Source organism: Stegodyphus dumicola, chromosome 4, assembly GCF_044657685.1.
Source record: "Stegodyphus dumicola isolate Sdum_Otavi_A_Nest chromosome 4, ASM4465768v1".
In the NCBI taxonomy this organism is placed as follows: domain Eukaryota; kingdom Metazoa; phylum Arthropoda; class Arachnida; order Araneae; family Eresidae; genus Stegodyphus; species Stegodyphus dumicola.
Window position 1 is genome coordinate 73,347,004 of NC_140771.1, and position 13,519 is coordinate 73,360,522.

The 13,519-nt window shown below is 32.9% G+C and overlaps 1 protein-coding gene across 5 annotated transcripts in view; it reads left to right on the forward strand.

Annotated features, from left to right (window-relative positions):
* LRR (capping protein regulator and myosin 1 linker 1 leucine rich repeat protein) overlaps window positions 1–13,519 on the forward strand; it is a 224,324-nt gene that overhangs the window by 123,953 nt on the left and 86,852 nt on the right. For all 5 annotated transcript variants that reach the window (XM_085815078.1, XM_085815079.1, XM_085815080.1 and 2 more), the window contains 2 exons: window positions 611–727; window positions 2,871–2,933. In XM_085815078.1, the coding sequence (XP_085671204.1) occupies window positions 611–727; window positions 2,871–2,933 (180 nt within the window). The remainder of the gene's footprint in view (window positions 1–610; window positions 728–2,870; window positions 2,934–13,519) is intronic.

Sequence of the window (13,519 nt, forward strand, 5' to 3'; positions counted from 1 at the left end):
GAGATCCTTCCATGATTATATAACAACCTAAAATTAACCAATCGTAGCTTAGAGTACTTTCTGCATGTACTTAGTATAAATAAACTGCATCATCATCTTCTCCTAGCTTCCAGCATGCTAACATCCATGCTGCTTTGCTTGTCCATCTAAAATGACATTGCCCCATTAATCTGTGTATATAAAGAAATTATTGTAATTGTTTATGATAAAAAAATATATATTCTATGAAGAATTATTCTAATGTACCTGGAAATAAAGATGGCAATTAGCTGAATTTGGTTTAATATCAACATCGCTCCATCTTTCCGTTTTGTTATCACGACTGTGCATCAAAAATATTACATATATATATATATATATTAAATATATATTTTTCCCTCTGCATATGGTAAATTTCTCTGTAGTACATTATATGAATCTTTCTAGCTTTGTTCATACATTTTGCTATATCTGTCTAATGAAAAGAATGAAACATATATTTTGCACGTATTTAAAATTGCGACTCCTTTATACTCATAATTTGATTTTAATTAGTTTTTTTTTTGTAGAAATATTTATGTATTATTATAAATTAATATATGTTTAACTTACCAATTAACTTTGTGGATAGCTGTTAACAAGGTTACACGAAGTTGTCTTGCAACAAGAAGAATCTGGTAATCCTGTTGAAACAAGACTTCAGGACTTCGTGCAGGAACTGTGGGATACTGTAGAAAGTCATCTCATGGTAAATTTTATTATTTGGCATTACAAAAATTGAAACATTATATTCTGAGGCGTATCGTAAAATTATACTGTGCTGGAGTTAAAACTATTAATTTTGCAAATTATAACCAAAAGAGCTATAACTTATCACAAGGCCGGTATAGATTTATCAAAATTCATATAAAGCAATATATTTCAAACTAAATGAAGATTTTTAAATATGGTAACCTCAATTAAAAAATAAGAATAAGCTAAAGGTAAAATATATTTGTAATAAAGCATGTATCTGAAACTATTTATTTAAATATAATTTGCTTAATTTTTGATATTAACAAAGTTGTAACAACTATATGAAAACTTAGACAAGCTGAAACTGTATTATTTTTATATAAAATTAACTAAGAATTTTAAAAAAATTCTAACACAATTAATTGTTTCTCACTAACAGACAGGTTTTTATGTTTGTTTAATTATTACTGAAAGAATATAATTATAAATAAAGACTGTGGCAAAGTACATGTTCATAAACTTAAAGCAGGAAAACTTCCTCCCATTATTGATTATAATTGTTGTGGTTAAATGCAATTCTTTTGATGTTCATGCAGGAATAAATTTTAAAATATGGACAATTTGGCTTTGTAAAAAACATCAGTAACATATTAATGGCTGCTTTAGGTTAGTGAAATATTCTTAAAAAATTACATATATTCTAGCATTTGGAGGAAGAAGTAACTAAACATTTATGTTTAATTACTTCTCCCTCCAAAGTGAAGAGTGGCTTCTCCTTGTTGTACATACATAATGCATTATGAAATATTTGAAGTTTTTTTCATATATATATATATATTGGTGATTCTGAGATGCTAGTGATTTATCAAAATATATTTTAATATTAAGACTGTTATTTCTATTGTATCTCCTCCATTCCTGATTCTATGTATTTAGTATAAAATTCCCTTATTCTTCTCAGCTATGCAGAGTTACTCTGTTAATTTAATGCTTTTAAGTTTCAATGCCTTATAATAGGTCCTGAAAGTATTTTGCATAAATACTAATAAAAGATAGCTAAGAAATAAAAGATGCATCTAAATAAAAGTTCAAAAAATAAATAAACACAAAAGAGAAAGCAGGGCCAAAAATTTAAATTGATATTTGATTTTTTTAAATAACTTATTAATTCATTAAATGATAATAAAGGAAATAACAAAATTATTTTTAAAATTGTATATCAAATGTTTTGATTTACATATTGTAAATTAAATGTTTTGATTTTATTGAATTTGTTTAATGCTACACAAAATAATTTAATTATTTTGTGTAGCATTTAAATTTAATGTTGTTAAGTAAATTTTTTTTAATATTTTGTTTTTCCTATCAGTGAAGTTTTTTATTAAGAAATTAGAATGAAAATAATTATCCATAAATGCTTTTTGCAAATACTTTCATTCATAAAAACAATTTTTAAACATCATGTAATGTGATTATTTTTAAATAATTTCTTAAATTGTGTTCATTCTGTGTAAAATTAGAAGTTAATGGTTCCAAATACTTTAATATTACTATAAATATAAGATGCTATATTCACAATAAATGCATATTGTATATAAAATGTTATAAATGCAACACACTATAATACTATAAATATAACTCTGTATTCATTGTTAATATGTGATATAATTGTGAATATATAGTCTGGTGGCAGTAAAAATTAAACATAAAGTAAATTCATTATTTTTTCCAGTGTACATAGTTTTCTAGATCACCTGAGAGCCTTTTTTATTAGATGTAAAGATGAATATATAAATAAATACATATACCTGTTAAAGTTTGGTTCTGATATAAAACACAAATGAAATATTGCTGTTGATTGAAAAAAGTAATAAATGATTCTAAATATGAATGTTGTATTTTATGCAAATAACAATATGCAGAAATTTATTAAGTGTTCCTAAATGTTCTGTCACAATGTATGCAACTTATTGTTACATAATTTATGTATTATGTCATTCAAATTTTCATTGGTGTATTTATATTCATCATACATTTTATAATTGATTCTAGCCTGATAAAAAGATATCAGAGTGGCATATATATTTATTGTATTTTGTATTCTTCCTAGTAGCATCATAATTTAAAAATTAGCTCATTTTGAAATCTTTTTATAGGGAACAGCTTCTTGCATGTTAAAATGCGTAGAGGACCAGTGTCCTAATATCATTGGAGATGATGTAAGTTGTACATTATTTCTATAATTTCTGTTCAGAAATACTATCTTTTTGTAATTATAGCCTATTATTAAAGTACGATGATTAACATATTTCATTTCCCAAACAATGCATAAGGACTTTAAAGTGATATGCAGCAAGATATGTTTCATTTAAGCACGCTTAAACAATTAAGGTAAATAAGTTTAGCTGTAGCATTAAAAACATTAGGTACTACATAGTAATAACTTAATGATAATGTGTGTAGTTTTATTTAAATAAGTTGTGTAAACTATTTCCCCAAATTCTGAAGAATGAAAGCAGAACTATTTTTGCAATTTTAATTCTTAGAAACAAATAGTGGATATTTTTAATAATCATACTCTTAAAGTGTATCAAATAATATAAGAACCCAATATTAATAAAAGTATTTTGTTTGGAGTATTTATTCTCTACAATAATTAAACATTAACAAACAAATTAATAAATCTTATTATTAAACAGTGAAAGATAAAAGCATTCAAGTAGTCTAATTTTGTAAATAGTAAAAAATTATTTGAGTGATATTCGCAGCCATTAGATTTGAAGATTTATGCAAACTATAGGAAAAGCTGAATGTGATAAAATGTGAAGTTATGTGGAAGAGATACATACCAATTTGTAATTAAATTTAGGTAAAATTAATGATATATAAAAGCTTAAAAAAAAGTAAAAGAAAGAAGAAAAGCTAAACAAATAAAACCTATTTTAAGCTGCTTTAAAAACTTGAGAGTAGATCTGAGCAAAAGGCATCCTAACCATAGACAGGGAGAGAGGGATACCACTAATTTGTTCAGTTATATTATAACTGCTTTTGGCTTTATGAGTAAGGATGATCTGGAATAATCTGTTATCACTATAAAATCTTTATTAATTCCTAGGTAGAAAAATTTTAACATAAATGAAGACGTTAGCACAATCTGATTTATGCCACATTTTAAAGTGATTCAGATCCAAGATAAGCTTGTTTAAAAACTGCGACTGTATTGTTCACTGACTGCTGATCATGAAGCAAATATCTTTGAAATATTTCTTATTTTTAAAAAACAAGAAAAGATTTTATAAAAATTATCATTAAGTAATTTATGATCTTTAAAATAGGTTTTTCAGCCTGTCTTTAAAATTATGTGGTACAAAATCCAAAATCTGGATTTGTTCAGATTTTGGCAATTTCAGAAATTTTCCAGTTTGCGATCATTAGTTTAAATTTAGCACTATGATGATGATAAAGATTATAAAATCATAACTATGGAAAAGTTTTTGTGAAGTAATGAAGCATTCATGAATTTACATAGTTAAAATTTACAAAAAGAAAAAATAATAAGCTCAATATTTGTTTGTCTGCTTTATGAAACATTTTTTTCAATGTAAGTTTTTTAAGCTGTTTTATTTTCTGTGCTTATTCTTTCTCTGTAATTTTGTAGATAGACATAATTTCTAGTTCAGTTACAAAGTTCTGTGATTGTCATGTCAAAAATTCCCACTGTCTGTCAAGAATCATCGGTCTGTCATGACCGATGATTCTGACTTCTTTTTGTCCATTATTTGTCATCATTCATAAAATAGTATTTTTAATGCTTTTATTCATAGTAACTGTATTTTTGCATACACACACATTTCTTATTAAAATTTTCTTTTTTTTTTTTAAACCATTCAGCGCATTTTGCATGACCTCTTTTGCTATTTTTCTCTGCATCTCGCATGCAGGCGCTGGCATCATCACTATCGATAGAGAGCATTAGTGCCTCACACCTCCCCATTGAAGTAGGTGCTGAATCGGTGTGATTAAAAAAAAAAATATACAAAATCAACTAAATGAACAACATCAGAAAAAATTAATGAATGAATACAAACATACATATTTAATTGAGATTTCGATACTCTCTATTTATTATGTTACCTAATAGTAAAATAATTCCAGGAAATTATTCATAATTTTCATAAAGGTTCTAATGTCTTTCCAGTAAGTAGCTAGTAATCAACTTAAAACATCAACATTTAAATTACTTTTCCCACACTGGTAGCTGACACTGATGTTGTACCTTTCCAGTACAGGGAACATCTCTGAATTCAACACTTTGAGGTAATAATTTTTTTTAGATAACTCAATTGGTTGTGATAACTCACTCTTTGGACTTAAGATTGGTATATGTAAGTTTCAAAATTTCTTAAAGCAAAGATAATAGCATACACTTCTTTTTCTATAGTAGCATACTTTCTTTGTATTGTGTCATTTTCTTACTCACAAAGGCAATTGGTCACTCAGTTCCATCTTCATCAGTTTGAGCAAGACGAGCTCCAACGCAAAACATCTATGAAGATAGTAAAAGGGGTTTGAAAATTTGGAGCAGCACAATCAGGAGTTTCACGGATAGCTTTTTTTTTTAGTTTCTGTGAAACGTTACAATGTTTCTTTTTTTTCCCTTAACGTTACAAGGAGCTTTGTTCATTGTAAGCTCTCTAAGGAAGTGCTATTTGTGCAAGTTCTGGGACATAACATTGGAAGTAGTGAGTTGCGCACCTCCAACTTGCACGCAACCAAGAGGTGACTGGAAAAATGACAGAGTCTTGCTAAGGGTTTAAGTCCCTTTTTATTCAACTTACGAAGTTACAATTGCTTGCTCTTGACGCTCACAAACTACGCCGACTCGGCGGTAAAATAAAAATAAGAACCTCAAAAGAAAATACTAACAAGACTCTAACTACGAGGCTCTCTAAAAGTAACTAACCTCACCGCATTTTACAATATCGCTGCTAATTCAGCAAACTTTGGATATCACGTTGAACAATTAACAATTCTCCAAGGCAAGCACACAGGCTGAAATGCTGGGTTCTTCAATTTCTGGCTAACTACCTCCGCGCTCGTGAAGTAAGAACAGCACACCTCGAACTCCTTTCCTTTCTATTTAGCAGAATACTTTCGCTGATAATTTGAATCCTTGCGCGTTCTGCTAAAATTTACATACTCTGGCATTGGCAGTTCCAGGGGAAAGTAAGGCTTGACAGGAAAGATAGTTTAAACTTAAAATAAATGTTAGTTAAAATAAATATAAACCCTACATTTGCCGCTGCCAGAATTTGGAAAACTTGGAAGCAGGTCCTACAAACGACCTGTTGAAAAGTTTCTATAATTCTGAACTAACTCTCAAGAGCCTCGTTTACACAAAAAAAATCTTATGTAACAAATTGTATACTAAATTTCTGTCGATACTTATAAATCTCTCTTCTTACAGCAACTTTTCCTGGACTTCATCAATCAATCTTGTTCTTTTCCTTCCAGCATCTGGAAGGAATAAGTATCAGTATCTTTCTAAATACATTATAATTTACACTTTCTTGACACTGAATAAATTTTTGTTTTTAAACAATTCGTTTTCCTTAGTTATTGCTTAATTCACATTCATTCAATTTTTCAAGCATTAATTTAACTTTACCCTGGCTCTCCACCATGTGTGGTGTCAAACGGGAATATTCGTGTTTTAGTCTTACAACGCTTCCCCTAACCACGATGATTTGTTAGAATTCAACGACCAAATAGACACACCTTACTCGACATTCTACAACTCGATGAGCTACTTTAACATTCTTAATAATTCAAGTGTAGGTGGAGAACCCTACAAAACACATTCATTCTGACTTCCCCCTCATTCATCTTTAAACGTGCAGGCTTTCGCTCTAAAGCATGACTTTATCTACAGTTTAATACTTAAATTTTGAATTCATTGCTTTTGAGCATTTTACTTTTAGCATCTAAAATTTTATGCTTCTAGACTAAATTTTACTTTTACATAACATTCAAGTATTTACGTACATTTACAAAATTTTAATACATATGATTTTTACAATTTACCATAAAATGAATAAGAGAAAATAAATTTTTACTTTACTCATTCTTCGCCAAGCTGGTGGCACTGAAACTAAAATTCTTATTAATACAAGAATACGAAGTTATTTTTATCTTCGGCCAAATTTTGGCTTTAACATAACAGAATTAGTCTTTCGACCAACAGAAAATGCTTGTTCTTAGCTTAAAGAAAATAATACTTTTGCCTTAGCTAAATAACGTAAAACAAAACTAAGTCTCAACCGAGACATATTGACTTTCGTCAAAACATAGAACTTCGTACTTATGCATAACATTTCGGAACAAAAGAAAAAAAAAAATTTATAGAAGATTTTAACTTATCTTTGAGTTTTCGATGATTGAAACTCCGTCATTCTTTTCTGGCAATATTGTTTCCATGTTATAGGTTTCATGGACGTCAATCTTCTCCTTACTGACCTCCGAGTGTCGTCCACATTAGTTTTTCTTTTGCGTCCTCTGCATGCTGGCCTCTTGGCGGAGTAATCGTCGGGTTGTTGTCGTTTCCGTTTTTCCATTGGACGGCTGGTCTTGACGTCCTCTGGTCTGGAGTCCTTCTTGAATTTCTTCTGTTGTTCCTGGTATTTTCGTTCCTCCTGCTGCCGTTTCAGTTTCCGGAACGGCGGCCTTGCTTGCACCTGACTCTCTGGCTCTGGGAGCGTTCTCCTTGATGTATAATTTCTCCTGCGATACGTTGTAGGTGGTGTTTTCCTCTTTACCACGGTTTCTTTACGCGGTGCATCTGCATTCTTGTTTTTCTTAAATGCTGGAGTTTGAAAGTTTTCATTTTTTCCTTTTTGTACCGTCGTCCGGGTTGTAGAAGGGCTAGGTCTCTCTTCAGTTCTCTGCTTCTTGGGTGGTGGAAGTGTTGTTATTTCTGGACCTTCTACTTCGTTTAGGCTTGAGTCCTGCAAGAAACTTTTAAGGATTTCAAAATCATTTGGATTATAGTATTTTTTCACCTGGTCAGGACTTGCTTTACAGATCTCCCCTCTCTCGTTCTTAAGATACAATACGACTCCTTTGATTTCCTGAATTACATAAGGGCCTTCAAATTTTGAAGCTATCTTTGCAGTAAAATTGTCTGGGGCACTTGATAAAGAAAATTTCCGCTTCAATACTTTATCCCCAACTTTAAAATCTTCTTCACGGCGTTTTCTATCATAATACACTTTTTGCTTATTTCTTGCCGTATCCGAGCTTTTAAGCGCCTGATCGATAAGTTTTTGCACATCTTTCTGTTTAAACTCTTGCTCTCTTTGTTGCACAAAGAATAATTTATCTAAAGGCGTAATTAACTTTCGGCCTAAAAATAATGCTGCTGGGGTTTTTCCCGTAGTATCGTGATTTGCCGTTCTTAAAGCATAAGCTAATTCATTTATGTAGCCATCCCAGCGCTTGTGATGTGTGCTAACGTAACTGCGAATTATTTTTACTATATTTTTATTCACTCTTTCTGCTATGTTTGCCTGTGGTCTATACGGAACCATTTTGATATGGCGTATACCAAGTCCAGTGCATATGTTTTCAAATATTTGACTAATGAAGTGTTTTCCGTTATCGCTAATGACTTTTATCGGTGCACCGTATTTTAAAATGTATCTGTGTAAGAATGCATCTGCGACTGTTTTGGCTGACGCACGTTTAAGTGGAACAATTTCTGTCCATTTTCAAAAATGATCTACTATTACTAAAAGAAAACGATTTTTATTTAACTCGCTCTGGGGGAAGGGACCAAGAAGATCTATGCCTAAAATTTCATTCGGAAATGTAGCGCGAATGCTATTTAAGTACCCGGCCGTGCTGTAATTAATATCTTTTATAAACTGACATTGATTGCAGGACCTGACATACGCAGTTACTATTTTGTATAATTGCGGGAAATATACCGCCTCGCGTACCCTTTTTAAAGTCTTTCTGACCCCTAAATGACCCGCTGTTTTCGCGTCGTGTAATTCCTTCAAAATGCTTAATCGAAGCGAGGCTGGGATGACTGGTTTGTACTCAAGATTTTCGTTTGTTGTTTTCATATAAAATAATAAATTATCTATTATTTCATAGTTTTCTGCTCTATTTCTTATCGCATCGATATCTGTGTGCTCAAAGCTTTCGGGGTCTTTCAAATATGCATAGATATTTCCAAATTCAGGATCAGCTTTCAGTTCGGTGATAATCGTATCTCTAGAATCTAAAATTTTTGAAGTCAACACAGCGCATTTAAGTTCATTTCCTTCATCGTCCAGTTTTATACGAGAAAGTGTGTCAGCTACATTGTTTTCCTTACCCGGTTTATATTTTATTCTGAGATTATATTCTTGGAGTTTTAAAGCCCATCTTATTAACCTGGGCGTTAGGTTTTTCCCCGAGTAAAGTCTACCAACAGCCGCATGATCCGAAAAGACTGTTACTGGCGCTTTGCCGAAATAAACTCGAAATTTGTGTACAGCCATTAATATGGCTAATGTTTCTCTCTCTGTAGCTGTATAATTCCTTTGTGTCTGATTCAACGTTTTTCTAAAAAATGCCAGAGGATGGCTATTTTGCATAAGAATCGCACCCACTGCATAGTCTGACGCATCTGCTGCAAATCCCAGGTTTTCGTCCCCCTCCGGGAATTTTAAAACAGGGGTATTGATGAGCACTTCTTTTAATCTTTCAAATGCTGTATTTGCTTCCGCTGTCCACGTAAATTTACCTCTCTTTCTTTTGATTACTAAGAGTGGTTCAACAATATTAGCGAAATCTTTTATGAAAGGCCGATAGTAAGAACATAACCCAAGGAAAGAAGAAAGTTTCTTGCCGGTGTTGGGCGGTGGGAAATTCTTGATGGCTTTTATTTTTGAATCTTGCGTTTCTATACCCTTTTGCGAAATTTTATAACCGAGATATTTAAGTTCTTTAGTTGTGAACTTGCATTTTGTGGCGTTAATTGTAAGACCGGCCTCTTTTAATAATTTAAAAACTTCTTCTAGATCATTAATGTGTTGTTCCAACGTACTACTCATTATAATTATATCATCTAGATAGATTAAAGTTGATTTTCCTAGGACAGGCTTTAGAACAATGTCCATAGCTCTCTGGAATGTTGATGGGGCCCCACACAACCCAAAGGGCATGCGTAAAAATGCAAAAGTGCCCGATTTTGTTATAAACGCGGTTTTATGTATGTCTTCGGGTCTCATAGCTATTTGATAGTAGCCAGACGTTAAGTCCAAAGTAGACATGTATCTTGTCGATTTGATCTGTCTAATAATTTCCTCTATAACCGGCAAAGGGTAAACTGGGAATTTAGTAATACTATTTAGTTTTCTGTAATCGATAGCAAACCTCCAAGCCCTTTTATCCGAAGGAGCAAACGCGTTCTTTTTCCTACATAGTACGACTGGACTCGCGTACTCACTATTTATGGGCGTTATTATTTTATTCTTTAACATCTCCTGAATATGTTCTTCGATGATTACGTCTTTTTGTTTGTCATAACGGTAAGGTTTTGTCCTACAAAGTTTTTCGGCAGTTAATTGTATCTGATGTGTAACTATTTGGCAACTACCAGGCTTTTCTGAAAACAAGTTAGAAAAATTGCTCACCACTTCCTAGATGGCTTGACTTTCATGGTCATTCAGATAGCTAAGGTCCACTTGCGGTTTCTCCACAGGTTCCACCACACTCTGGTCCAAATCCAGCACCACGGAACTGTCTTGAAAATTCAGCTTGGCCCTCGTGGCCCTTAAAAACTCCATACCTAAAATAAGAGGATTTTGCAGATTCTTCACTACAAAAATTAATACTTTGAGGCTTTTCTCTTTTACCTGTATGTTTAATGATAATTTCCCGATGCAGTGACATGTTTTTCCTTGCGCCGCTATAATTTCCGTATTTTTGGTTTTAAATAATCGTACCCTATTCTTTTTGAAGTAATTCAAATTTTTGAAGTTTTGTAATTCTTTTTGAAGAACGTTTCGCTCATAAAATTTCCTTCTGCTCCTGTATCGATGAGAGCTTCTACTGGTACATCGCCAACCAGGACTTGTATAATTGGTAAATGTGAGTTTTTTTACGATGACCGTATTTAAGTATCTTTTTGAGGGTTTTTTCAAAACTTCCGGGGTCTGGACCCTCGCTTTCACAGATCCCTCTACTCGTTTAAAGCTTTCCTTTCAGCTTCTGCCTTCTGGGTACGCGGACGGTTGTTTTCAAATTTCCTTATGGGCCTTGACCTTCGAGCTTCGATGAGTTAGCTCGATAGCTCTTTCCCCCATAAGAGCGGTTTACATTTCTGGTCTGCTCATTTGAAGATTGCCTTCGGATACTTTGAGAATACGATGCCCCTCTAGCTTTTTCCGCTATTCTGCGATTTTGGAACTTGACCGCCAATTCGAAGAGCTCCTGCAATGTGCTCGGGTTTCTAATTTCGAAATAATCTTGAGCAGCAGGTAGCAATCTTGGTAAGATTATTTCAATAATCTCCGCGTCGGGTTTCTTCCCATACAGCATATCCGTCAGCTTAATTTTTAGCAGAATAAAGTCCGTCAACTCTTCTATATCCCGTTGATAAAAACTATATAGTTCGGCTTCTAGCCGTGCTCGATCTTTCACTATGGGGAAGGCCTTCAATAACGATTTTTTTGAAATTTTCAAATGTATATGTCTGGCCTCCGAATTCCCCTAGTAAAAATTTGCCTATATTCTTCCACCATAACGCGGCCTGTCCTCTTAGTGCAGATGTGGCGATGGCAACTTTTTGTCTTTCAGGCACAGGGTAAAGCTGGAAGTGATTTTCTAGGCCTTCTAGAAATATCGCCACTGAATTTTTTCCATCGAAATTGACGTTTGGCTTGATTGACGCTCTCAAAGTCTGGACCAGGTATCCAAATCCTTCCAATTGGCTTGCCATTTCTTGGTGTTGTCCAGCGGCTTCCATCCGATTTTCGGCCATTTCAGTTCGATAAGTGTTCGGGCGCCAATGTAGAGTTGCGCGCCTCCAACTTGCACGCAACCAAGAGGTGACTGGAAAAATGACAGAGTCTTGCTAAGGGTTTAAGTCCCTTTTTATTCAACTTAAGAAGTTACAATTGCGTGCTCTTGACGCTCACAAACTATGCCGACTCGATGGTAAAATAAAAATAAGAACCTGAAAAGAAAATACTAACAATACTCTAACTACGAGGCTCTCTAAAAGTAACTAACCTCACCGCGTTTTACAATACCGCTGCTAATTCAGCAAACTTTGGATATCACGTTGAACGATTAACGATTCTCCAAGGCAAGCACACAGGCCGAAACGCTGGGTTCTTCAATTTCTGGCTAACTACCTCTGCGCTCGTGAAGTAAGAACAGCATACCTCAAACTCGTTTCCTTTCTATTTAACAGAATACTTCCGCTGATAATTTGAATCCTTGCGCGTTCTACTAAAATTTACATACTCTGACATTGGCAGTTCCAGGGGAAAGTAAGGCTTTACAGGAAAGAGAGTTTAAACTTAAAATAAATGTTAGTTAAAATAAATATAAACCCTACAGTAGGACAGGAGATTTAATAGAATTATTACATCTTTCTTTGTGTAAATTAAACCACACTGGTAAAGAATCCTGTAAATAAGAATTCTATTGTCCTTCCCTTCTTTCCTTCTATTACGTATAAGATTGCAAGTATTTTACAGAAATTTAACTGTCGGGTCATTCTCGTATCAATAAAATTCCAAATTCCATGCTCAAGGATCCCATTCCAGATATGAATTCCTGGGGTATTTACAGGATTCCTTGCCAGTGTGCTTTAATTTATATTGGTCAAACTAAGAGAGCCTTAAATTTCACATTAAGTAACATGAATGAGGTGTATGTTAGAAAAAAGGAAACACAAAAGTCTTCTGTTGCCCAGCATTATTGGTCTGAAAATCACACTTTCAATTTTTCTGCAGCCATAATTATTCAAAAAACATCCTCTATTGGTGAATTAGATTTTCTAGAGGCATTTCACATTCAAAAAAGGTCTTTCTGTTCTACTTAACGAACCTTAATTTCAATCAATCTTTGCCTTCAGCCTTGTTTCAGTTCTCGTTCCATCAACAGATGGCGCCAATAGCTTAACTCTTGTCCAGCTATTCTCATCTTATCTAATCAGTATATCTTATCTCATTCATTTGCGCTTTAGCAGCTGAGGATGATAGTTCAGTAAAACCATCAAAACTAGTCTTGTGATAATTTGAATATATAATGCTGATTCTTGTTGTTTCAATTCTAAATTAATACTTGTTCGGCATGTTATTGTATCTTAATCAGTGTCATGATGTTTTAAATGATCTGTCCAGTTATTCGAAAATATAATGATATCATCTAAGTAGCATGTGATCTATGTCTGGTCAAAAGTTGTTTCTCTGTATGCTGAAATGTAATTGCAGCATTCTTCAAACTAGACTGCATAATTTTGAAAGAGTGCTGCCTCAATGAGTTTCAAAAGATGTTAAATATTTCGATTCGGGATTCATTTTAATCGGCCAGTAACGTTTTAATGAGCTATGAACTTGGAGCTGGCTACTCAGTAAATTAAACCTGTGTCAGTCATCATAGGAAATGCATCTAGATTAGTTTTAGAATGAAATGCAAGTGTCACAGAAATTTTGGACATCTTTTTTTATACTTACCCAATAAAATGAATATTTTAATAATTTTAAACAGAATTCGTACGGTTCTTAAAGAGTCCTTAAAAGTC